The sequence below is a fragment of the Mauremys mutica genome, chromosome 17, assembly GCF_020497125.1.
Source record: "Mauremys mutica isolate MM-2020 ecotype Southern chromosome 17, ASM2049712v1, whole genome shotgun sequence".
NCBI lineage: Eukaryota > Metazoa > Chordata > Testudines > Geoemydidae > Mauremys > Mauremys mutica.
Window position 1 is genome coordinate 13,451,970 of NC_059088.1, and position 25,518 is coordinate 13,477,487.

Sequence of the window (25,518 nt, forward strand, 5' to 3'; positions counted from 1 at the left end):
TTATTTGACTTTCCAATTGGAGGTGGTCGGGGGTGTAATCGAGTTGGATAAACGGCGCCCCCTAGGGGCCGCGCAAGGAACAATGGCCCAGCTGTGACGCTCCCACGTGGCTGGACATTTCACAGCCAGAGGATCTGCAGCACAGGAATCCATGGACTCCCGCAGGCAGGGCTGGCCCCGATGCCCCAGGCCCAGGGTGGCACCAGGGGGTGCTTTGCTATAGGACCCTGGCTCTGTAGGGGGCGCTCCCTTCTGCACCAGCCTTTGATGGCTTAGAGAACAGCTGTCAATGAGAGGAGGAAGTGAACCGCACCACGCCTCCCGTTTGGGCCGTGCTAAGAGCCCTAGCAAACCCCTGGGATGCAGGGCCTGAGGAAGAACAATGGGATGTGAAGTCATCTGAACCAGTGCTATAGGACCCAGGAGTCCTGGCTTCCAGCCCTCTCTGCTCTAACCACTAGACCCCACTCCCCTCCCAGACAGGGGCAGCTCTAAGTATTTTGCCACCCCAAGCATGGCAGGCAGGCTGCCTGCAGGAGGTCCCCAGTCCTGCGGATTCGGCAGCACGCCTGCGGGAGGTCCACCGAAGCCACGGGACCAGCGGACCCTCCGCAGGCATGCCGCCGAAAGCAACCTGCCTGCCGCCCTTGCGGCGACTGGCAGAGCGCCCCCCGTGGCTTGCCGCCCCAGGCATGCGCTTGGCGTGCTGGTGCCTGGAGCCACCCCTGCTCCCAGAGCTGGGGAGAGAACCCAGGAGTCCTGACTCCCAGCCCTCCTGCTCTAACCACTAGACCCCACTCCCCTCCTAGAGCCAGGCATAGAAACCAGGGGCGGCTCAGCTGAATACCCCAGCATCGAGATGCCTTACCACCTACTGGCAGCAGTAGTAGGGCTGTTATCTTGCACAGAGACCCAGCTGGGTCCCTTCAGCACAGCCCTCTACTTGAGCTCAGGGAGCAGCTCCCCCAAAGGCCAACAGCAGTAGGGCTGTTCTCCTCTCCACAGGACCAATACGAGATGTACTCGGTGGAGATGGAGAAGCAGGGCAATGGTGACATGGACGTGAAGATCAAGAAGAAGAAGACGAACAAGGCGGCGAAGAAGAAAGAGAAGCTGGAGAGCATGAAGAAAGAGATGGACGTGGTGAGTGGGGGCAGCTGGACTGGGGTCGGTCGCAAGACTCGGCCGTGGGCCTTGCACAGAGCTCTGTTGCTCAAGCAGCCGGCAGTAGTAGTAGAGCTGTTAGCTTCTGTGGGGAGCTAGCGGCAGCTGTAGACAACCCCTCATCTCAGAGCAATAGACTCAGGCTCTCGGCAGACCCAGGCAGCATCGCTGTGTCTGTCACACTGGGGCAGCTCCCCCGTCTCCTAGCAACGAGCTCAGGCTCTCGGCAGACCCAGGCAGCGTCGCTGTGTCTGTCACACTGGGGGCAGCTCCCCCGTCTCCTAGCAACGAGCTCAGGCTCTCGGCAGACCCAGGCAGCGTCGCTGTGTCTGTCACACTGGGGCAGCTCCCCCGTCTCCTAGCAACGAGCTCAGGCTCTCGGCAGACCCAGGCAGCATCACTGTGACTGTCACACTGGGGGCAGCTCCCCCCATCTCCCCAGCAATGAGCTCAGGCTCTCGGCAGACCCAGACAGCATCGCTGTGTATGTCACACTGGGAGCAGCTCCCCCGTCTCCTAGCAATGAGCTCAGGAGCGTCACTGTGTCTGTCACACTGGGGCAGCTCCCCCGTCTCCTAGCAACGAGCTCAGGCTCTCGGCAGACCCAGGCAGTGTCGCTGTGTCTGTCACACTGGGGCAGCTGCCCCATCTCCCAGCGACGAGCTCAGGCTCGCAGGAGACTCAGGCAGCGTCACTGCATCAGTCACACTGGGAGCAGCTCCTCCCCTGTCCCAGTGATGGGCTCAGGCTCTCAGCAGACCCAGGCAGCATCAGTCATGCTTGGGGCAGCCCGTTCACCCACTCTGGGCTCCCTTCTCTCCTCCAGGACGATCATCAGCTCTCGGTGGAAGACCTGGAGCTGAAATACCAAACCAACGTGACCAAGGTAAGGGCCCCCGAGGTGGAGGCTGGGTAGGTCTGTGCCTCTCAACCCAGCTCCGGGTGCCGTTTACTGCGCCACTACATCCCAGGGGCTAGAGTACAGCCCACCGTCTCTGGCAGTGCCCCCCACCCACCCAAAGGTGACCGTGCCCTCTACATGGTAGCCCATCCCCACTGGGCTTTGGGAGCCACTTCTTTTTGGGCCAGGGGCTCCTCCTTCAATCCCCCATGTATTCAAACAGTCTCTGACCTGTCCCCAGGGCTGTGAGCTTCCTCTAAGCAGTGCCCCAGCCAGGTTTGGAGGGCATCTCCAGAGCTGTGAGCTTCCTGAGGGCAGTGCCCCAGTTGTGGTGAGAGGGACACCAGCCAAGGGGAGGAAGACTGCCATAAATAGCGCTGTTTTCCGCCCTTGCTGAGCAATCAGCTCAGGCTCTCTGCAAACTCAGGCAGGCATCAGGCACATTTCGGAACTTTTCTCCCCCACCACAAGAGCTAGAACCTGGCTTAACTTTTTTTTTTAATGAAAGCTGAGATCCTGCGGCATTCACCTGATTCCAGGAGCTGGGGCCTTGGGTGTCCATCCGGCCCTGGGTGCATGTGGATCTTTGGAGAGGAAACTGAGGAAGCTACGGACAGCAAAGTGGGTGGACAAAGGCGATTCTGGAGAGCCTAGATACACTCAGCCCCCCACCTTTATTGAAGCCCCACCCCCACCTAATAGCCCCGCCCCGTGCTGTAGCTCCACCCCTATATTATAGCCACGCCTCCACATAGCATAGGGGTGCCTCCACCTAACATGGGACACTCTCTCTATCTGCATCCAGGGCATGAACAGCACCGTGGCAGGAGAGGTCTTGCTCCGGGATGGCCCCAACGAGCTCAAACCCCCCAAGGGGACCCCTGAATATGTCAAATTCGCCCGCCAGCTGGCCGGGGGGCTGCAGTGCCTGATGTGGGTGGCCGCTGCCATCTGCCTCATAGCCTTCGGCATCCAGTGCGGCCAAGGAGACCTGACCAGCGCGGATAACGTGGGTACCCCGCGGTGGGGGAAGGGTCAGGACGCCTGGGTTCCATCCCTGGCTCCGGGAGGGGAGTGGGGTCTAGTGGGTTAGAGCTGGGGGGAGGGGTCAGGACTCCTGGGTTCTATCCCTGAGTCTAGTAAGGGAATGGGGTCTAGTGGTTAAAGTGTGTGGGGACGGGGCTGGGAGACAGGACTCCTGGGTTCTCTCCCCAGCTCTGGGAGGGGAGTGGGTTGTCCCAGGCTCTCTGCAGACTTGGGCAGCTTGGCAAAGCAGGGGGCGCCCCGGGCCAGGGGATGAGTAATAACCTTTCTCCCTATACCCTCTCCCGGGGCAGCTGTACCTGGCTATTGCCCTCATCGCCGTGGTGGTCGTGACCGGCTGCTTTGGCTACTACCAGGAGTTCAAGAGCACCAACATCATCGCCAGCTTCAAGAATCTCGTGCCACAGGTGAGGATTAGGGTGGGAGAGGAACCCAGGCCATGGATACCCCAGTCATTGTACTGGGAGGGGGGGTCTAGTGGTTAGAGAGGGGGGGAGGGGCTGGAAGCCAGGACTCCTGGGTTCTATCCCTAGCTCTGAGAGGGGAGTGCTTAAAGCAGAGCCATACCTATGTGCTGCTGTTCCCCAGCTGCCCCACCCCAGATGCATCTCAGCACTGGGAAAGTTGTCACTGTGCGGTGTTATGTGCAGCTGTGCCCCACCCCAGAGGTGGCTGCATCTCAGCACCGGGCGAGCCATCCCCGTGCGGTGTCCCCGTGTGGCCATAGCTCCAAGGTTAACACTGGCTCTTCTCACTCTCCTAGCAAGCCACAGTGATTCGGGACGGGGACAAATTCCAGATCAACGCCAACCAGCTGGTGGTGGGTGACCTGGTGGAGATCAAGGGCGGGGACAGGGTCCCGGCTGACATCCGGATCATCACAGCACAGGGCTGCAAGGTGCGGGGGGCTGCATTACTCAGGATGGGGGAATATAGGGTGTGTGTGTGTGTATCATAGAATCATAGAATCTCAGGGTGTGTGTGTGTGTGTGTGTGTTTGTGTGTGTGTGTTTTGCTGCCTCCTGGCTGGACGGTGCCTGTCCGTCTGCCCAGCTGATTACTTGGGCACCCATTGATCTAGCCCCCACTCCTGGGCCTGCTCCCTCACCCCCCACCCCACAGCCTCCCATCCATGCCAGAGGCCTCCAAGCCGGGGTGAGGGGGGTGGGGTGCAGGGTTGCACTGACCCACTGGGCTCTCTGTTGCAGGTGGATAACTCGTCTCTGACAGGGGAGTCCGAACCCCAGACCAGAGCCCCCGAGTGCACCCACGAGAGCCCCCTGGAGACCCGGAACATCGCCTTCTTCTCCACCATGTGCCTGGAAGGTGCCAGCAGGGAAGGGCCCCATTGGCGCGTGGAGGGGAGACCTGGCTGGGGGGTGGCTCAAAAGGGGGCACTCTCCCCTGGCTGTCAGGGCTGGCCCCAATGCCCCAGCATGGCGCTAGGGGGTGCTGTGCTGCAGGGGGCAGGGTGGAGGCGCTAGGGGGTGCTGTGCTGCAGGGGGCAGGGTGGAGGCTCTCCCTTGGCAGACAGAGCTGATCTCATTCGTGGGTGGAATGTGGGGTGGCTCAGTGGTGGACACTGTCTCTAAATTCCCTCCTGTGGTTTCAACTGGATACAAGATTCTCCTTCACATCCTGTCCTGAATCATTGTGCCACATTGCTGTGAGGTTGTTCCCCAGCTGCTCCACCCCAGAGGTGGCTGCATGTCAGCACCAGGCAAGCCCTCCCCGTGCATTGTTATGTGCAGCTGTTCCCCAGCTGCCCCACCCCAGAGGTGGCTGCATCTCAGCACCGGAGAGCCCTCCCTTGGCTCCTTTGCAGCCGAGGCCATGCTGGTCATCGTGTCGTCACGTCAGCTCCATCTCTCCCCACCCCCAGGCACCGCCACCGGCATCATCGTTAACACCGGAGACCGCACCATCATCGGGCGCATCGCCAGCCTGGCCTCGGGCGTGGAGAACGAGAAGACGCCCATCGCCATCGAGATCGAGCACTTTGTGGATATCATCGCCGGCCTGGCCATCTTCTTCGGGGGCACCTTCTTCGTCGTCGCCATGGTGATCGGCTACCCCTTCCTCAAGGCCATGGTCTTCTTCATGGCCATTGTGGTGGCCTATGTGCCCGAGGGGCTGCTGGCCACTGTCACGGTGAGTCCCCCTTGACCAGCCGTGGTGGGGTCCTGACTCCGAGCCGCTCTCACAAGGGACCCAGTCCAGGTTTTGTGCCAGCTTCACCCTGACTCCAATCCAGTCCCACAACTGATCCAGTCCGGGTTTTCTTTCAGGTTCATCCTGTCTCCACTCCAGTCTCACACTAGATCCGGTCCAGGTTTTATACATAGTTTGCCTCCGATCTCGCTTTGTGCTGGAGCCAGTCCATGTTTTAGGTTGTTTTCACACTGACGCCAATCCGGCCTCACACCAAATCCAGACCAGATTTAATGCAGTGTTTAGACTGACTTTGAACCAGTTTTGTACTAGATCCAGCCCAGGTTTTGTGCAGCATTTAGGCTGATTCCGATGCAGTCTCAATGTGTATCCAATTCAGGTTTTATGCATTGTTTAGACTAACTCCAATCTGGCCTCGGTCTGGATCCAGTCCAGGTTTTCAGCCTCACTCTGGATCCGGTTCAGGTTGTGTAGTGTTTAGATTGACTCCGATCCGGTGTAACACTGGATTCTGTGTTATATACCATGTGTTAGTGAATCTAGTCCAGATTTTATAAATAGTTTGAGTCCAAGATAATTTCATATTGGATCCAGATTCAGAGTCTTTCAGACAGTATCCAGGGACTCCAGTCTGGTCTCACACCAGATCCAGTCCGGATTTTGCAGTATTTGGACCCACTCCTAATTCAGTTCCACATTAGATCCAGTCTAGATCAGCGTTTCTCAAATGTGGCAACCAGGGGCTTTTCTTGCGGCCACGGCCTCCTGGGCAGTACAAAGCAGAGCCTCTCCCCCAGGACCACCAGAAGGGATTGGTCCCTTCCCCCTCTGGAGCCACAAACACCGGAGGAGCAGGCTGCCAGTGAGTCCCCACCTGCCCCCACCCCATTCCCCTGACCGCCCCTCGCTCCCTGGCCATCTGCCCCATCCCTCCCACTGTCCCCCTTCCCACCTCCCCATCCAGGGCTTAATCAGTCCCCTGGCTTGCCAGGGGTGAGTAAATCTGCTGTGAAAATTGATATTAACAAACATACCAATATTACTTTCCGCAGCAGCAGACTTACTTAGCTAGCAAGTCTTTTTTTAAAAGGCAACACCACCAAAAGAAACAACAACAAAAGACAAGAATGTGCAAAGCAGCTTATTTGTGTTTCTAGCCTGTTTAGGTCCAGTAAAGACTCGAGAACTGGAGATTATTATTGAGTCTGCAAAAAAAAATGCTACATAAATAAATTGCAATGATTTGGCCGTGTCCATGAGCATATTTAGTTGTTTTTCCTAAAGTTAATTCAGTATTTTAAGACAAATGGTCAGTGCGGCCACACTCTGAGGCCACCAAAGAATTTCTTGTGAGACCCCCTCGTCTAGATTGGGTGCAGCATTCGATCTGGGTTTGCCCCGACTCCATTCCAGGTTTCAGGCTGTTTTTAGATTATCTCCACTCCAATTTGAGTTTTCTACAGTGCTCAGATTAGTTCAGATCTAGTCTCTCATTGCATCTAGTATAGATTTTGCATAATGCTGTTTACATTAACTCTGATTCAGTATCAAATTGAATCCAGTCCAGATTGTGTGCAGTGTTTAGACTGACTCTGATCCAGTTTCATACTAGATTCAATCCAGATTTTGTGCAGCATTCCTACAGACTGATCTGGTCTCACACTGGATATACTTTGCTGTTTATGCTGACTCTGATCTTTCTTCCTTTCCCTCCCTCCTTCCTCCGCACAGGTCTGTCTCTCACTCACAGCCAAGCGTCTGGCTCGAAAGAACTGCGTGGTGAAGAATCTAGAGGCAGTGGAAACTCTGGGCTCCACCTCTGTCATCTGCTCTGACAAAACGGGTACCCTGACCCAGAACCGCATGACTGTCTCCCATCTCTGGTTCGACAACCAGATTCATACGGCTGACACCACAGAGGACCAGTCAGGTATGTTCAACCAGCTGCTACCATCCTGAGGTGGCTGCATCTCAGTGCCAAATGAGCTGCCCCTATCCGGTGTTATGTGTGGTGGTTCCCCAGCTGCCCCGCCCCAGAGATGGCTGCATCTCGGCACCAGGCAGGCTTTCCCCATACCATATTATGTGCGGCTGTTCCACAGCTGCCCCGCCCCAGAGGTGGTTGTATCTCAGCACCAGGCGAGCCATCCCTGTCCAGTGTTATGTGCGGTGGTTCCCCAGCTGTCCCTCCCCAGAGGGGGTTGCATCTCAGCACCCAGCAAGTTGTCCCTGCTTCTCTAGTGCTTTAGGACATTTCAGGTTGGAAGAGGGAGAGGGAATTCCTCAGCTGTTATATCAATCTCTCTCTCGTTCAGGGCAAAGCTTCGATCAGTCATCAGAGACATGGCGAGCTCTGTGCAAGATCGTGTCTCTCTGCAATCGAGCCTTTTTCAAATCAGGCCAGGACAACGTGCCGGTGCCCAAGGTACGGCCAAGTATGCAGGAGAGACGAGACGGGCAATATAGACAGTTTGAGCACATATCATTTAATGCTGACATAGTAAATGGGCTCCGCAGGGGGCGCTCTCCCTTGGTGGGTTCTGTGCTGCAGGGAGGTGCAGGGAGGAGGGGGCTCAGCAGGGGGTGCTCTCATGCTGGTCATTAAAAGATCTCATGACTCCAGGCTCCAGAATCAGGGTGTTTCTCTCTTGCTGCTCCAGCTCAGGATAATTCCACTGTGCCTCCGACATGCGCTTTCATTTAGATGTGGCATTATTTTCTCTGCCCATAACTGTTCAGTAGTGTCTCTGTGCAGCTGTTCCCAAGCTGCCCCGCCCCAGAAGTGGTTGCATCTGAGCGCTGGGAGAGTCATCCCCCTGTGGTGTTATGTGCGGCTGTTCCCCAGCTGCCCCACCCCAGAGGTGGCTGCATCTCAGCACTGCTTGGGAGTCCAGATTCCACTCACCTGTTCTCTCTTCTCCAGAGGATCGTGATTGGAGACGCCTCAGAGACGGCGCTGTTGAAGTTCTCCGAGATCACGCTGGGGAACGTCATGGAGTACCGGGAGCGCTACAAGAAAGCCTGTGAAATCCCCTTCAACTCCACCAACAAATTCCAGGTCAGCAGGGGTTTGCGTCCTGGCCCTGCAAGGCCTTCAGCTCCAGTTAGGAGGATAAGAACCTTCTACTGCTACCAGTTCATGTAGTGACTCCCAGAGAGGGAAACAGGACCCAGGTGTCCTGACTCCAAGGCCCCTGCTCTAACCACTAGGCCCCCTTCCCCTCCCAGAGCTGGGGATAGAACCCAGGAGTCCTGACCCTCCTGCTCTCCGCACAGCTGTCCATCCATGAGCTGGAGGACCCCCGGGATCCCCGGTACCTGCTGGTGATGAAGGGAGCCCCGGAGCGGATCCTGGAGCGTTGCGCCACCATCATGATCAAGGGGCAGGAATTGCCCCTGGACGAGCAGTGGAAGGAGGCGTTCCAGACAGCGTACATGGACCTGGGGGGCCTGGGGGAGCGTGTGCTGGGTAAGTGGGTGTGGAGGGGGGCTGGGGGAGGGCGTGCGGGGTAAAGAGGCGTGGAGGGGGGTTGGGGGGGGACGTGGGAGTGGAGGGGGGCTGGGGGAGGGCGTGCTGGGTTAGAGGTGGGGGGCACGGATTGGGGGGGCCTTAGGGAGCAGGAGGTGCCCTGGATGTGGGGCGCATGGGATTGAGGTGGGGAGGGTCTCATGGGGCCAAGGCAGGAGGCCCCCCCAAGGTGTGGGGGGAAGAGGGGGCTGATTAAGGAGGGAATTCCCAGGCCTAAGTGGAATGGGGGATCCCCAAGCATGGGGCACGTGGGACTGGGGTTCTGGGGGGGGGACCCCAGTGCCCCACCCCTCATGGGCCCTGGCCCCGCTGTTCCCCGCAGGGTTCTGTCACCTGTACCTGGACCCAGGGCAGTTCCCACGCGGCTTCGCCTTCGACACCGAGGACATGAACTTCCCCACCAGCGGGCTCTGCTTCGCCGGCCTCATCTCCATGATCGACCCACCCCGCGCCACCGTGCCTGACGCCGTCATGAAGTGCCGCACGGCCGGCATCCGGGTATGGCGCCACTGCCCCAGGGAAGCTCACAGCTCCAGAGTACCCTCCCCCACCCTGCCTGGGGCACTATCCCAGGGATGCTCATAGCTCCACAGTCCCCTCCTCCACCCCCGCTAGGACACTGCCCCGGGGAAGCTCACAGCTCCACAGTCCCCTCCCCCACCCTGCCTGGGGCACTGCCCCGGGGAAGTTCACGCTGCCCCCTAGAGCGCTGACGCCCTGCCTCCACCTCTAGGTTATAATGGTGACTGGAGACCACCCCATCACGGCCAAGGCGATTGCGGCCAGCGTGGGCATCATCTCAGAGGGCAGCGAGACGGTGGAGGACATCGCCGCCAGGATGCGCATCCCCGTGGAGCAGGTCAACAAGCGGTGAGAGCCCTGCCCAAAGCCGGGAGAGAACCCAGGCGTCCTGGCTCCCAGCGCCCCCTTCACTAACCAACCAGGCCCTACTCTCGTCCCAGAGCTGGGGATAGAACCCAGGAGTCCTGCAGGGTGGCTCAGCAGAGGGCGTTGTGTTGGGTTTCGCAGCAGGGGGCTCTGTGCTGCAGGGGGTGCTGTGTGGGCGGCCCGCCAGGGGTCACTGTGTGGGGTGGCTCAGCAACGGGCGCGCTCTCTCCCTCCCCAGGGAGGCCCGGGCCTGCGTGGTGAACGGGGGGCAGCTGAAGGACATGGAGACCGAGGAGCTGGTCGAGATCCTGAAGATGCATCCCGAGATGGTCTTCGCCCGGACCTCCCCCCAGCAGAAACTGATCATCGTAGAGAGCTGCCAGAAACTGGTGAGGCACCCAGGAGCGAACCCACCCGCTCCCTCTGCCCATTGCCCTGCGCTCAGTCCCGCGTTTCTGGCTTTCATGTTTGTTCATTCGTTCTTTTTCATTTTCTTTCATATTCTTTGCTTTCTTTGGCTTTCACATATTTTCTTTATTGTTCTTCACTTTATTTTGTTGTTATGGCTCTTTCTTTCTTTCTCACCATCCCACAATGTTCTCCCTCCCTTCCACCTTGTCCCCCCATCCCCATGACCTGCCTGTCTCCCCGCCACAGGGTGCCATTGTGGCCGTGACAGGCGACGGGGTGAACGATTCCCCAGCTCTGAAGAAGGCTGATATCGGGGTGGCCATGGGCATCGCCGGCTCTGATGCGGCCAAGAACGCGGCCGACATGATCCTGCTGGACGACAATTTTGCTTCCATCGTTACCGGCGTGGAGCAAGGTGCCCATGGAGCAGGGGGCTTAGACCCCAAATGGGTCAGGCAGCCTGGGGGCCAGCAGGGGGCGCTCTCCCCGGGGTGTGGAGGGCACTGACAATGGAGCTGGGACCTCGAGAGGGGCTGGGAGCATCTCCCAAGCAGGGGGTCTCTCCCCAGGACAGGGGCAGAGGGTACCGGAGGGAGGTTCGGACATCTCCCCAGCAGGGGGCGCTCTGACAGCGATGTCCTGTCCAGGCCGCCTGATTTTTGACAACCTGAAAAAATCCATCGCGTACACCCTGACCAAGAACATCCCGGAGCTGACCCCGTATCTGATCTACATCACGGTCAGCGTCCCCCTGCCCCTGGGCTGCATCACCATCCTCTTCATCGAGCTTTGCACTGACATTGTGAGTATGGGCGCTGGGCTGCAGGCAGCCGGGTGCGGGCTCTCCCCTGGCGGTCAGGGCTGGTCCCGATGCCCCAGGGCGGCACTAGGGGGCGCTGTGCCTCAGGGAGCAGGGTGGGGGCTCTCCCCTGGTGGTCAGGGCTGGTCCCGATGCCCCAGGGCGGCACTAGGGGGCGCTGTGCCTCAGGGAGCAGGGTGGGGGCTCTCCCCTGGTGGTCAGGGCTGCCCCAAGGCCCCAGGCTGGCACTAGGGGGCGCTGTGCCTCAGGGAGCAGGGTGGGGGCTCTCCCCTGGTGGTCAGGGCTGGCCCTGATGTCCCAACACAGCACTGGGGGGTGCTTTGATGCAGGCAGGTGGGTGGGGGCGCTCTCCCGGACACCTGGGTTCCTCAGCTCAGCCCCGCGAGTCTCTCTCTTTCCCCCTGCTAGTTCCCCTCGGTGTCCCTGGCCTACGAGAAAGCCGAAAGCGACATCATGCACCTGAAGCCCCGGAACCCCCGACGCGACCGGCTGGTGAACGAAGCCCTGGCTGTGTACTCCTACTTCCAGATCGGTGCGTCCCCGACAGGATGCCTGGGTTGTCTCCCCAGCACCGGGATGGGAGTGGGGCCTAGTGGGTTAGAGCAGAGGGGGCTGGGAGCCAGGACTCCTGGGTTGTCTCCCCAGCTCTGGGAGGGGAGTGGGGCCTAGTGGTTAGTGTGGGGGAGCTGGAGGATCCAGTTTGAACCCTCTGTCCCCCCTTTTTCATAGCTCACCATTAATCTCTTGTTCTGGTGGCTTCCCTGCATTAATTAACCCTCTTTGGGTTAGATTTGGGGGGCAAGGGGTGGCTCTGACAGATGGGAGGCGGGGCTGGACCTCAGGGGCGGAGCCAAACAGCTCATCCCGCCTCCCCACTAGAACTCATGGGTGGAGCCAAACCCCTCTGGCCCTGCCTCCCCCATAGAAAAGGTGGGTGGAGCCAAGCACAGCTGGCCCTGCCTCCCCATCCCTCCCTGTTGGGAGCCAGCAGGGGGCAGCACCAAGTCCCCAGGGTGCCGGGGGCATCCCACCCTCATGGCTTTTCCTCCCCTCCCCCCGCCTGCCCAGGGGCCATCCAGTCCTTCGCAGGCTTCACGGACTACTTCACGGCCATGGCCCAGGAGGGCTGGTTCCCCCTGCTCTGCGTGGGGCTGCGGGCCCAGTGGGAGAACGACCACCTCCAGGACCTGCAGGACAGCTACGGGCAGGAGTGGGTGAGTGATGGGCCATCCGAGATAACAGCTGCTGCCGGGAAATGAAGCAACTAGAGCCACCTAGAGGATAACAGCCATACTGCTGCTGTTGGGGAATGCAGTGACTCCAGCAGCCCCACCTAGAGGATAACAGCCGTACTGCTGCTGTTGGGGAATGGAGCAACTCCAGCAGCCCCACCTAGAGGATAACAGCCATACTGCTGCTGTTGGGGAATGGAGCGACTCCAGCAGCCCCACCTAGAGGATAACAGCCGTACTGCTGCTGCCAGTCTACTGGAGAGAGTTCTGTCAACTTTAGCTCCAGTGGTAGAGGTCTGGACTGTGAATCTGAGTGTGTGGGGGTCCAGCCCCTCCCCCCAGGGTGGGAAGGTTGGCAGCAAGGCCTGGGATACCAGGGTGTGTCCTTCTTGAATGTCAGTGTACGGGCAGGAGACTGTCTGGCTCAGGGGAATGGGACTCAGCCGTTCCCTTCTAGGGGAGCCGGCTCCAATCTGGCCCCAGGGCCTGGGGGACTGGCTGGCTCAGGGGATTGGGGAATGGGACACGGGGTCTTTCCCCACGTGGCTGGTGCTGGAGGCTGACTCTGACTGGTCGCTGTCCCCACTCTCAGACGTTTGGGCAGCGCCTGTACCAGGAATACACCTGCTACACCGTCTTCTTCATCAGCATCGAGATGTGTCAGATCTCGGACGTCCTCATCCGCAAGACTCGCCGCCTCTCCGTCTTCCAGCAGGGCTTCTTCAGGTGAGCAAGGAGCCCGCAGGCCACTGGGGAGAGACCCCAGGAGTCCGGGTGACCCGTTGGTCTGCGTCCTTTCCCCAGCTGCCTCCCCTCCCCCAGAGTCAGCTGCATCTCAGCGCCCAGCAAGCCATGCCCAGGTGGTGTCATTGTGCGGCTGTTCCCCAGCTGCCCCACCCCAGAGGTGGCTGCATCTCAGCACCGGATGAGCCATCTCGATGCAGGGTTATGTGCAATTGTTCCCCCGCTGCCCCACCCCAGAATCAGCTGCATTTCAGCACTGGGTGACCCATCCCCGTGTGCAGCTGTTCCCTAGATGCAGTGCCCCAGAGGTGGCTGCATCTCAGTGCCCAGCAAGTCATTCACAAGCATCCTCCCAGGACAGTACAAGATGGGGGTTTGGTCTCGGGTGTCCCTGTATCACTGGCGGCTGCATGGAGAGTGTGTTAGCCAGGGGCAGCTGCTGTTCACTGGCCTCACCTGAGCTCACGATCTGCTTCTCTGGCAGGAATAAAATCCTGGTGATCGCCATCGTGTTCCAGCTCTGCCTGGGCTGCTTCCTGTGCTACTGCCCCGGCATGCCCAACATCTTCAACTTCATGCCCATACGGTGAGAGCTGGGGAGCGCCCTGCTGGTTCAGCCCACCAGGGCGCTAGGGGGCGCTGTGCTGCAAGGGGTGGGCTGGGGGCTCCCCCTGGCAGTCAGGGCTGGATCCGATTCCCCCAGCACAGCACTACAGGGTGCTCTGATGCAGGGTGGGGGCTCTCCCCTGACAGTCCAGACTGGCCCTGATTCCCCAGCGCAGCACTAGGGGGCGCTGTGCCGCAGGGAGCGGAGTGGGGGCTCTCCCCTGGCAGTCAGGGCTGGCCGCGATGCCCCTGGGCGGCACTAGGGGGCGCTGTGCTGCAGGGGGCGGGACGGGGGCTCTCCCCAGGCTCTCTGGGCTGGCCCCGATGCCCCAGGTGGCGCTAGGGGGCGCTATGCTGCAGGGAGAAGGATGGGGGCTCTCCCCAGGCAGCCAGGGCCGGCCCCGACGCTCCTGGAGGGCCCTGAGCCGTTCCTGAATCCAGGGTTGGTTCTTCAACCTGGCTTAGTGACGGCTAAAGGCTCAGTGCTCTGGCTGAGCGGGTGCTGCCGTCTCGTTCTCCATGGCTAAAGTCTCTCTCACGGCTCCTTTCCAGATTCCAGTGGTGGCTGGTGCCGTTACCTTACGGCATCCTCATCTTCGTCTATGATGAAATTCGAAAGCTGGGAGTCCGCAGGCACCCTGGAAGTGAGTAACCGAGAGATCACGCGAGCAGCTGTTCCCCAGCTGCCCCGCCCCAGAGGTGGCTGCAGTTCAGTGCAGGGCGAGCCATCCCCATGCAGCGTTACGTGCGGCTGTTCCCCAGCTGCCCCACCCCAGAGGTGGCTGCATCTCTGCACCGGATGAATATAACCTATCGGGGTAGAACTCAGACTAATGAGCTGCAGTGTCATCCCTACCCTGCAACCCTTTAATGCCTTGCTGAAGTAGCTCCCAGCTGGGCCGTCACAAACAGGCTAACAGGTTGCAAACCACACCGGTGTGTGTTTGTAACAGCAACCTGCCAGCCACCCCCGGCTCTCCCCAGCCTGGGTTATACAGTGGGGTGACTCCTACACACTCCCACTCTTAGATTCCCCTCCAGAAACTGCCCTGCCTAGTCCACTCCTCAACAATGCAAACTCTTTAAGTCCATTATTCCTTTAAGACAGTGGTTTTCAACCTATGGGCCGCACACACCCCGGGAGTCTGCAGACTGCGTCTAAGATTTCCAAAGGGGTCCACACCTCCATTTAAAATGGAGTCTTCAACTGGAAAAAGGTTGAAAAACCCCCTGCTTTAAGGGACCTGCACGCCGGCTTCTTTCCCACTGTTATTCAAACCCTTCCGTTTAAACTCAGGGGATTAGCTACACCGCGAAAACCAGCCGATTCACGAGCCGGGGAGACCGCTTTTAAGTGAGGCCACGTTAACAGGGCATAAAAATGAGAAACGGCCCCCAGGAAAACAGAGACGCGGTTTCTGAAGGCCGAACCCAACAAACGATAGCAGTCGTTGATGATAGTGCTGCAGATTCAATCACGCTGTGTTTTAATAGCATGTGCTGCAAACAGCCGCAGGAGACACGTGAAAGAGCCACTCGCGTGGTGTCTGGGGTTCTCTGCCCGGCAGATTGCTGACCAGCTCTCAGACCAGGACACGCCCGCCCCCCCCCCCCCGAGTCCAGAGCCGAATTCCTGTCTCTCTCCTGGGGCAGTGAGTGCAGGGCAGGGCGAGGGAGGGGGTGCCCTGGGGCAGCTCCCCCTTCATTTTATAGGCTGGTCCCCGCATGGCAAAGCAGTTTCAATAGGAGCCACCTCCCACTGTCCTAAGAACCAGGTAACGGCCTCTCAGCCTTGGTTGCAGCAGGCTCCGGTGGCTGGTTGGCCTTTGTCACTGAGGACCTGATTTGGCCGCTCCCCGGGTTTCTCTGGAAAACAGCCTTTTAGTCGACAGCTCGGCTTGCGTCTCTAACGTCACCTCTGGCGCTGCGCCTCTGGGCCGTCTGCCACCGTGTTATTGCCCAGCAAAGCCGGAGTTTTTCATGAGGCCTTGTACAAAGTCGTACAATAGTGTGTTGGTTGAGGCGTATTCTGGCACAGTGAGTCATCCCAGTCTGGTGTCAGGTGCGGCTGTCCCACCCCAGAGGTGGCTGCATCTCAGCCCTGGGCAAGCGACGCACATGCAGCGTTATATGCAGCTGTTCCCCAGCTGCCCCACCCCAGAGATGGCTGCATCGCTGCCCCGGTGACGTGCTCGAACGCTGGGATCCTCCACAGCTCCAGCAATCTCACCGTGTTATTCATTCTTTTCCACAGGCTGGTGGGACAAAGAACTTTACTACTAAAGGCAAAGCTCTGCCCCGCGGCTGCCGCTGCCCCTCGGCCTCCTGCAGCACCTCAGGCTTTACACTCACCCCCTCAGTGCAGCAAAAGAGATACAGACGCCCCCGCCGTGCTCCCAGTCCCTGCTTCCCCAGCCTGGAAACTACTGGAGAATGCAACGCCTCAGCCAGCCCCCTCGGGCCAGGGGCACCAGCCATGGAGGGAACAAGACTGTTCATAGCTACTCCTTGTTGGCTCTCTTTGTATAGATGGCAGCAGGACTCCTGGGTTCTACCCCTGGCTCTGGGAGGGGAGTGGTGTCTAGTGGTTAGAGCCAGGAGGCTGGGAGCCAGGATTCCTGGTTCTATCCCCAGCTGTGGGAGGGAAGTGGGGTTGAAGGGCTAGAGTGGGGGTTGGAGGCAGGACTCCTGGGTTCTCTCCCTGGCTGTGGGAAGGGAGTGGTGTCTAGTGGTTAGAGCAGAGGCGGGGCTAGGAGGCAAGACTCCTGGGTTCTATCCATATCACTGTTTCCCATTGGTCAGGCACTGCTCACCCCTCCCCTTGCTGGGGTGGGGGAGCATTAGCAGATGCCCGGTTCCCATGGCAGGCATGGCTAGGTAGCGGTGGCTTTCAGCCGGCCCATCTCTGCAGCGATAGGACACAGGGAGCCGGACAGACATCAACCAATCGGCTTCAATTCCCAGCTCTCCCCCCCACCCTGGGACGCCTCCCTTGTTTGCATCACACGGACCCAGGACAAGAAAATACTCCATGAGGGGCTGACAGACGAGCGTCCTGCCTCCCTGTGTTCCCGGGGGAGCCGGCCCCAGTGGGGTTCCATTGTCCCCCTACGTGGGATGGCAGCTTGGAGGACAAGCAAGAGGAGAGTGGGGGACTTTGAGCTGAACTGCAGCCCTCCCCCCGGCCACTCTGAGCATCTGCCCATCTAGCCTGGTATCCCGTCACCAGCACCTGTCACCTAGCTAGCCTGGGATCCTACTCCCTTCTTGCTCTCCCAGATCAGCCCCATGGGCCCATCTAGCCCGGTATCCCGCCTCCACCCTGACTCAGACCCCTTGGCCCCCACTCCCCCTCACTGATCTGTGCTGGATTCCTCGGGGGAAGGAGCACAGCTCCCACAATGCACCTGGCTGCCCCATGGCAGGGGCCTTGATTCCAACCTGACCCCAAGGTGGGGCTCACCCCTCCCAAAAGCTAGGGCCCCCTGTCCTCCCAGCAGGGACCCCCCCACACACACCACACCATCAGCGACCACAGGGGCAGGTCGGACTGCTCCACGGATATGAAAATCAACTGTTTATTTGTAATGATTAACTAATAATATCCAATGGTTAATTTAATTTAAATGGGATTTTTCTGACGGACGACAAATCCAGTTTTCTTTTTAAAAAAACAAACCGATTTGAGATCCTGATCACCGCCACTCAAATAGCAGCGCAGCCATCCACGTTTGCTACCAACATTTTACAGAAAGCGAAGCCACCGAGCGGCTGGAAATCGCCGGCACCAGAGTTCGCTAAAGGGTTAACCCCACTTTCAACAGCAGCTGCGGAGAGAAAAGGTTCTTTCCTTCCAGCTGTATCCAGCTTCGGCAAAGCAAAGTTAGGAAAGCGACTGAGAGCTGAGCGAGCAGAAAAGCTTCTTTTCCTCTTCCAATGTCTGAGCAAAAAACTAAGCACAAAATCTGCTAGGGCAAAAATCTTGAAGTAATTGGTTTCAGTCACCAAATCCTTCAACCCACTAACCCCAGGTAACCTTTCCTTTCTCTGATCAATTAGTTTTAAATGCAAACTCAGTTTTGATAAACGTACTTGTCCTTCTAATGGCTCCAGCATAGTGAAAGTCATTTTATTTAACTAATAAAAACAATTTTAAAAGCCTGGGTTTGTGCCTTTTTAAACACATTCCCGTTTTTTAAAAGCAAACCATCTTTTTCAGTCATCTTACGTATGCATCACAGTCAAGGTCATTCTACTGAACCAATAAAAACCATTTTTAAATTAATCCCATTTTAAACAAGCCATATTTTGATAAAACTTTTTCTTCTGATCAAAATATGGTTTGCTTTTAAAAGGGGGGGATTCGTTTAAAAAAGGCACAAAACCTGCCTTTTAAAATGGTTTTTATTAGTTAAACAAAATGAGCTTAAAGACAACGAAGTAAGTTCACGTTGCCGACACATTTAAGGTCATTTTATTTAATTATAAGACCCGTTTTTAAAAGTTTGGGTTTTGTGCCTTTTTAATTGCGTTCCAATTTCCATTCAACGGCAGCTTGACCCCACTCAATCACGAGCAGAAAAAATGATCGTGCAAATAAGGAATTTGCTGTTTTCTAACACGCCGAAAAAATTCTGCTTCTGAATAAACAGCCGTTAGGCGACAAAATTGCTTAAATAAATGTTTCGAGCCATTTCCGCAATTCTGTAGCTTAGCAGCCATTCATCCAGGGGCTTCATTTTTTTTGGATTGTTAGAAAATAGCGAACGACACGTTCCTCATTCGCCGGATCCTTCTTTTGGCTTTAGCAAAAAGCAGCACCAAATTTAGCACCAAGCCCGGGTTTAGTTGTAACTTATGAGGTCTCAGGTGCAGAACGGGTGGGGCAACCTTTGATAACAATGGGGATAAACTAGAGTCTAGAGGAGCGGGGCAAAAATGAGCAAAGGTTCAGAAACCCTGAGCTGGGAGGGAAGGATAAAAACCTGGACTTGTTTAGTCTTGAGAGACGACGACTGAGTGGGGAGCTGAGAACAGGCTGCATACATGTTTAGGGCCCTTCTAAGGAGGAGGGAGATCAAGGCAGGACAAGCAGGAATGGGCTTAACCTGCAGCCAGGGAGATGGAGGTTGGATATTAGGAAAAACTCTCCAACACCCAGGGGAGTTCAGCTCTGGAATCGGTGGCCAAGGGAGGCCGTGGGATCCCCGTCACTGGAGGTTCTTAGGACCAGGTTGGACAAAGCCCCGTCAGGGCTGGGCTGGGGTTACTGGGTCCTGGCCAGGATGGGCTCTGAGTCCCATTGCAATGACTGGGTTTTCATGGTTACTGGCTAAGGAGGCTCAGGGTTTCCTTAGAAAAAAAATCACTAAAAAGCGCAACTGGGAAGCCAGGTTTACGTGGCTGGTTACGGTGCCGGGTTCCTGCGCTCGCCGATTTGAATCCTGATTAAAATTTGTGATTTAAATCAATCCACCCGAGCCTATTGCCAGCCTATTCCACCCAGGAGGGGAGTGGGACCGTCCCCTGCCGTGCTGGGCTCCCCATCCCCTGGGAGAGGCTCCCCCAGCCTCACAGACCCGTCGGCGCTGGGATGGTGCCCACCAAGAGCTGTCTCCAGCCACCCCCACCCCACCCCAGTACCGTAGTCACCCCTGCTTTGGTGTTCACCATCTCGCACTGGATCTGGCCCCCTCTGCTGAGCTGGGCAGACCTGGGTCAATTCCCACCCTGAGAGATACAGGGAGCCCGGCACACTCATTCACACACACAGGGCAGGGCTCGTCCCCTCCAGCAGGGAGAGAGAGAGACAGAGCAGGGCTTATCCCATCCAGCAGGGGGCAGCAGGGAAGGAGGGATGGATGGACGGACACACACACACACACACCCCTCATCCCCTCCAGCAGGGGGCAGCAGCGACACAAAGACACCTCCATACCTCAAATACCCCACACAAAAAAAGTTGAAAATAAAAAAACCCGACAGCTGAGGTTTATTCTGACCCTTGTCCTGATGGATCCAACATGGATCGGATCCGGTGCCGCGGTGGGCAGCAAAACCGGGTGTTTAGCCATCCCCAAGGTCCCTAGGTAGCAGAGCTGAGAGTATCCCTGGCGGGGTGAGGGTGGGGGCAATTAGTTTCCGTGGACCAAAGTAACGAAGAGACCCAGGGAGCTGAGCGCCAGGAAGCCGGTGATGACAGCTTTGACCAGCAGCGCCGTCCAGCTGCCCAGCAGGAAGACGTGAACGAAGGATCTGGAGAGGAGAGAGCGGGACGGGCAGAGACGTGAGTTAGCAGGAACTCCAAGGCTAGGGCACTGCCCTGGGGAAGCTCACAGCACCGCAATGTCCCCACACCCCATCAGCAAAAGGGAACGGGGGGAGCGCTCTGTGAACATACAGTGCCTGGCACCGCGGGATGGCGGGCTGCAACGGAGACCGTCAAGGTTGAGGAAGATTTTCGACAGAGCAGTTCATGGCTGTCTGCGGGAAATCAAAATGTCGGCCCTGAACAAGGGCGGGGCGGGGAGGGAGATGTGGGGGGTTTGCAATTGTCCCAGGGCAAAGGCAGGGAGGGGAACGCCAGCACATATGATTTCAGGGGCCCCAAACGTCTCTGGAGGGACCTGTCCCAAGACAAGCCCCACCCCCCCAGCCAGGCCCTCGGCCCAGATAATCCCCCCCAGCCCCGGCCCCTAGATCCTCCCCCTGGCCCCAGCCAGATCCAGCGGGAACCTGGGCCTGTTTGCCAGCCCCTGCACCCCACCTAGGTCTCTGTCCCCCCTCCAGCTGCGACTCTCACCTCCCAGTCTGACCGGCCCGGCCACCCTCCCCAGACCCCCACCTCCAGCCACGTCCCCAACAGCCCTGCGGCCCTGTGCCCCGCGTGGCTCCGCCCCCAAAGGCCCCGCCCCCAGCGCTCACTCCATGAAGAAGGCCTTGTAGACACTGAGGCCCAGCAGCAGGGTGAGGGGCAGGCGGTAGCGCTTGGGCAGGTCGTAGCGGGTGAACATCCACACCAGGGCTGCCATGGCGATGTAGTGACCCTGGGGAGGGGACGCAGGGCAGGAATGTGTCAGAGAGAGCAGGGCACTGTCCTGGGGAAGATCGCAGCACCAGGGTCCCACCGCCCACAACTGGAGCACTGCGCGGGGGAAGATCACAGCACCAATCTGTCCACTGCCCACCCCATGTCGTCTGGGGCACGGTCCCAAGGAACCTCGCAGGGCCGGAGTGTCCCCTTCCTTGGGGTTGGGACACTGTCCTGGGGAAGCTCGCAGCACTGGCATGTCCCCTTCCTTGGGGCTGGGGCACTGTCCCAAGAAAGTTCACAGAGCCAGAGCATCCCCTTCCTTGGGGCTGGGGCACTGTCCCGGGGAAGCTCGCAGCGCCAGAGCATCCCCTTCCTTGGGGCTAGGGCACTGTCCCGGGGAAGCTTGCAGCAGAAGGCCCAGGCAGCAGTAGAGGGGCTCTCACCAGACTGATGTTGGAGTCGATGCTCATCTGGATATATTTCCAGTCAAACTCAATGCCGCGGGCTCCCACCCAGAGAGGAATGCACCTGACAGAGACACAGGGAGGGTTGGCGGCTGCTCAGCCCAAACACCGCAGCTGGGACAGGCAGGGAGTGCTCGTCCAGCACTGAGATGCAGCCAGCTCTGGGGCTGCTGGGGAACAGCTGCACAGAACATCAGGCCGGGACGCGAAGGAGAATCCTTTGTCCCAATGACCTTTCATAGGGCCCTGAGTCGGGGACTGTTCGCTGTGGCACAGCGCCCCCTAGTGCTGCACTGGGGAACTGGGGCCAGCCCTGACTGCTGAGGAGAGTCCTCACCAATGTTCCATCTAATTTTTCCCACCCATGTGGGGAATTAAATTTGTTACATGCCCCAATCTGGAGGGGACGTGTGACACGACCCTGTGACACGTCACCTCCATATCGGGGCACGTAACAAAATTCATGTAGCGGGGGTGGGGCCGAGAGGTTTGGAGTGTGGGAGGAGGCTCAGGGCTGGGGTTGCGGGCTCTGGGGTGAGGCCGGGGATGAGAGGCTCAGGGTTGGGACAGCGGGTTGGGGTGCAGGGAGGGTGAGGGTTCCGGCAGGGGGTGCAGTCTCTGAGGTGGGGTCAGGGATGAGGGGCTCAGAGCTGGAGCAGTGGGTTGGGGTTCAGGGGGGGTGACGGCTCCGGTTGGGGGTGCAGGCTCTGGGATGGGGTCAGGGATGAGGGGTGCAGGGCTGAGGTAAGGGGTTGTGGTGCAGTGGGATGTGGGAGTGAGGGTTCCGACTGGGGGCTGGGCTCTGGGGTGGGGCTGGGGATGAGGGGCTCAGAGCTGGGGAGTGGGGATGAGGGTTCCGGCTGGGGGTGTGGGGCTCAGAGCTGGGGCAGAGGGTTGGGGTGCAGGGGGGTGAGGGCTCCAGCTGGGGGTGCAGGCTCTGGGGTGGGGTTGGGGCAGGGAGTTGGGGTGCAGGGGGATGAGGGCTCCAGCTGGAGCTGCGAGCTCTGGGGTGGGGCTGGGGGGGTTGGGGTGTAGGCTGCCCCAGACTACGGTGGGGAGAGAGAACTCCCTGCAGCAGCACCTGGGCTGGGGGTGGGGGGGGGAAGACACCTCTCCCCACCGCAGCAGCTCCGGTCCGGAGCGGGGCTGGGGGAGGGGCACCGAGGCAGATCCGGGGCTGAGGGAGGGGCATCTCTCCCCGCCACTGCCTGTGCGGCCGCGCAGCTTAGAGGGAACTTGGGCCCTGCCCCACCCCTTGCAGCACGGCGCCCCCTAGCTCCACACGGGGGCCAGGCTTGGCCGCCAGGGGAGGTCTCCCATCCAAGCCCCTGCCCGGCCCGGCTGAGCGGGCGGGCGGGTCCCACCTGGACATGACGAGCTCGGCCGTGGCCCATCCCATGGCTGCCACCATGATCTTGTACTCGCCCTTCCCCGCGTTCCTCGACATCACCAGGTGCAGCCCCACCAGGTCAGCCAGGTCCACCGTGGCCTTCATGAACTCCTGGGGAATACGCGGGGTTAAACGGTGCCCCTCACTCCCCACCCACAACCCCCTGCTAGCCCAGCCCCGGGCTCTCCCCCCCGCCCCGTCCCCACATTGAACTTACCCCCACAAAATCATAAGCCCCGGCTCCACCCTCCCAGGTGGGAAAGAAAGTGGCCAAGAACAGCATCTGGAATGAAAAGCAACGAGAGACGACACAACGTCACAGCAACGGGCCCAGCACCCCCCAGACCAGGTCAATAGGCCCATGTAGTCTCTCATTCTGCTTCCGGCCTGCTCCCCTCCCACAGCCAGGGAGAGAACCCAGGAGTTGTGGCTCCAAACCCCGCCCCCCCGCTCTAACCACTGGACCCCACTCCACTCCCACAGCCAGGGAGAGAACCCAGGAGTCCTGGCTCCCAGCCTCCTCTGCTCTAACCACTGGACCCCACTCCCCTCCCACAGCCAGGGAGAGAACCCAGGAGTCCTGGCTCCCAGACCCTCCTGCTCTAACCACTGTACCCCACTCTCCTCCCATAGCCAGGGAGAAAACCCAGGAGTTCTGGCTCCAACCCCTTCCCCCCCCGCTCTAACCACTGGACCCCACTCCCCTCCCAGAGCCAGGGAGAGAACCCAGGAGTCCTGGCTCCCAGCCCCCCTGCTCTAACCACTGGACCCCACTCCCCTCCCACAGCCAGGGAGAAAACCCAGGACTTCTGGCTCCAAACGCCCCCCTGCTCTAACCCCTAGTCCCCTCTCCCCTCCCAGAGCTGGGGAGAGAACCCAGGAGTCCTGGCCCCCAGCCCTGAGGTCGGTGACAGACGCACCCCTCACCTTGCAGAGCTGGACAAAGAGGTAGGTAGCTCCAGCTTGGACGCATCTCCAGAAAGCGTTGTACTCCGACCTGCGGGGGAGGGGGGAAGAGATCAGCTGGGGGCATGTGGAGGTGCCCCCCCACAATGATGTTCCCAACCCAGGACAATCCAACCCCTCCCCCCACAGCCACCCCTGCAGTCCCAGGAGCAAAAGCAAGTTCATGGCAGAGAGAGGAACCCACCAGCCCAAACAATGGAGGGGTGTCACCAAGACCTTGATTCAGTCCCATGCGCCCATCTACCCCGGTATTCCACCCCCTTCCCACCACCCCACTCAGCCCCAGGGGCCCATCTACCCTGGTATCCTGCCCCGCTCAGCCCATCTACCCTGCTATCCCACCCCCTCCCCGCTCAGCCCCAGGGGCCCCATCTACCCTGGTATCCTGCCCCGCTCAGCCCATCTATCCCGCTATCCCACCCCCTCCCCGCTCAGCCCCATGTGCCCATCTACCCCGGTATTCCACCCCCTTCCCGCAGCCCTGCTCTGCTCCATGGACCCATCTACCCCAGTCTCCTGCCCCCCAGGCAGTATCCCCAGCCCAGCCCTCACCCGGGAGCATCGCTGCACCCCGAACCCTGCCTCCCCAGCTGGGCAGAGCCCCTGCCCGTAAGTACAGACCCCGGACCGGGCACTCACAGGCCGCTGCACTTGTAGGTGATGAAGTAGGGGAAATAGGCCAGCGCGAAGCAGTTGCCAAAGTGGAAGAGGGTCATGGCTGCGCTGGCGCCAGGATCAGTGTGGGGGTGGGGGGGCCCCGTCTGGCACCACCCGGATCCTGCCTGGGGAGAATGACAGGGATAGAACCCAGGAGTCCTGGCTCCCAGACCACCCTGCTCTAACCCCCCAGACCCCACACCCCTCCCGGGGGCAGGGAGAGAACCCAGGAGTCCTGGCTCCCAGCCCACCCTGCTCTAACTCCCCAGACCCCACACCCCTCCCGGGGGCAGGGAGAGAACCCAGGAGCCCTGGCTTCCAGCCCACCCTGCTCTGACCCCCCTCCGAACCAGGGGCAGAACCCAGGAGTCCGGGCTCCCAGACCCTGATACTCACTAGACCCCACCAGTCCCTAGCACATGCGCCGCAGTGAGCAGCAAGGTGGATAGACTCTTGCCCTGCCCCAGTGCACTCTGGGAGCTGTAGTTACTAGTTTCCCTTGGACCAGCCTTTCTATTGGCCTAACAGGGTAATTGGACTACAACACCCAAGATGCAACGCGCACCCAACTGGTCTGGGAGCAAAGCTCTATGGGAATCAGAAACGGTCACAGTACTATTGGACTACATCTCCCATGAGACTGTGTGCCCAGTTTGGCGAGCGGGGCAGCATGGGAGTTCTAGTCACTCGGTCACTCGACTACATTTCCCGTGACGCAGCAAGCGCTGGCAGCAGTGCACTATGGGAGCTGTAGTCTTCCAGCCCGCTTCTTCAGCCATAAGGACTACGGCTCCCCACCATGCATGGGGAGGCATTAATAATAGTAGTAGGGTCTGAGAAGGGGAGGAGGAGTCGGGACTCCTGGGGTCTATGCAGGGAGTGGGGGTCTGGTGGTTAAAGCAGGGGGCAGGCTGGGAGCCAGGACTCCTGGGTTCCATCTCCGGCACTGGAATTCTGCCTACACTCCACATCCTGAAGCTAAAGGGGTCTGTGGAAGCCAGATCCAGGGGACAATAAGGGGTTATTAAACAATCATTTCCTCTTCCCCCAACCCCCATAAGTGGCTCAATCCAGGGCAGCCTGGCCAGATGTTCCTCACTGCCGCATCCAGTGGCTCCAAGGGTTTCCCTGCCTTCATGCCTAATCCCATTGCGTAGGCGGCTGGGATTTTCTCTGAGCCCTTTATCCGGAGCCGGAATGAGAGGGTGGCAGAGGCACCGTCCCCTGCGGCCGCCCCTCTGGTTAGATCCACCCCCTGGCTCTTTGCAATTAGGTCCCTCCCAGCAGGCTGCCATAAATCCCCAACTGGAGTCAGGTCTGCTCCCCAACCTCTGTGCTACAGGAAGTGGGGTGGGGGGCTCTGCCCTGGCAGTCAGGACTGCCCCTGATGTCCCAGCACAGCTCAAGGGGGCGCTGTGCTCTGGTGGGGGCTCTCCTCTGGCAGCTGGCTGGCCCCGGTGCCTCCAGTGTGGTGCTAGGACTGGACTAGTGTTAAGA

At 59.2% G+C, this 25,518-nt stretch overlaps 2 protein-coding genes across 2 annotated transcripts; one reads left to right on the forward strand and one right to left on the reverse strand.

Annotated features, from left to right (window-relative positions):
* Positions 1-168: 168 nt before the first annotated feature.
* On the forward strand, positions 169-17,003 carry ATP4A (ATPase H+/K+ transporting subunit alpha). Its single transcript, XM_044990990.1, has 23 exons — positions 169-383; positions 1,004-1,143; positions 1,991-2,050; positions 2,871-3,074; positions 3,403-3,516; positions 3,873-4,007; positions 4,318-4,435; positions 4,992-5,260; positions 7,013-7,211; positions 7,597-7,706; positions 8,205-8,339; positions 8,558-8,750; positions 9,133-9,308; positions 9,544-9,680; positions 9,937-10,087; positions 10,356-10,524; positions 10,757-10,911; positions 11,338-11,461; positions 11,998-12,143; positions 12,754-12,887; positions 13,390-13,491; positions 14,064-14,155; positions 15,766-17,003. Exons 2-23 carry the CDS (start codon positions 1,018-1,020, stop codon positions 15,792-15,794), a joined length of 3,078 nt encoding a protein of 1,025 aa, XP_044846925.1. The 5' UTR covers positions 169-383; positions 1,004-1,017; the 3' UTR covers positions 15,795-17,003.
* A 70-nt stretch (positions 17,004-17,073) lies between these two features.
* On the reverse strand, positions 17,074-24,536 carry TMEM147 (transmembrane protein 147). Its single transcript, XM_044990991.1, has 8 exons — positions 24,418-24,536; positions 24,004-24,146; positions 23,326-23,395; positions 22,616-22,681; positions 22,373-22,509; positions 20,988-21,072; positions 20,436-20,557; positions 17,074-19,766 (listed from the first exon to the last, which is right to left on the reverse strand). The coding sequence occupies exons 2-8, from the start codon at positions 24,078-24,080 to the stop codon at positions 19,646-19,648; spliced, it is 678 nt and encodes a 225-aa protein (XP_044846926.1). The 5' UTR covers positions 24,081-24,146; positions 24,418-24,536; the 3' UTR covers positions 17,074-19,645.
* Positions 24,537-25,518: the final 982 nt, after the last annotated feature.

What these genes read in the sequence shown, in the direction of transcription:
- ATP4A (XM_044990990.1), top strand. Translation starts at nt 1,018, where the DNA reads ATGTACTCGGTGGAGATGGAGAAGCAGGGCAATGGTGACATGGACGTG. An exon ending in GGCTGCTGGCCACTGTCACG is followed by an intron (nt 5,261 to 7,012) that starts GTGAGTCCCCCT and finishes TCCTCCGCACAG; the next exon opens with GTCTGTCTCTCACTCACAGC. An exon ending in TTCCAGCAGGGCTTCTTCAG is followed by an intron (nt 12,888 to 13,389) that starts GTGAGCAAGGAG and finishes CTTCTCTGGCAG; the next exon opens with GAATAAAATCCTGGTGATCG.
- TMEM147 (XM_044990991.1), bottom strand. Translation starts at nt 24,080, where the DNA reads ATGACCCTCTTCCACTTTGGCAACTGCTTCGCGCTGGCCTATTTCCCC. An exon ending in ACCTACAAGTGCAGCGGCCT is followed by an intron (nt 23,396 to 24,003) that starts GTGAGTGCCCGG and finishes CCTCCCCCGCAG; the next exon opens with GTCGGAGTACAACGCTTTCT. An exon ending in GCCGAGCTCGTCATGTCCAG is followed by an intron (nt 21,073 to 22,372) that starts GTGGGACCCGCC and finishes TGTCTCTGTCAG; the next exon opens with GTGCATTCCTCTCTGGGTGG.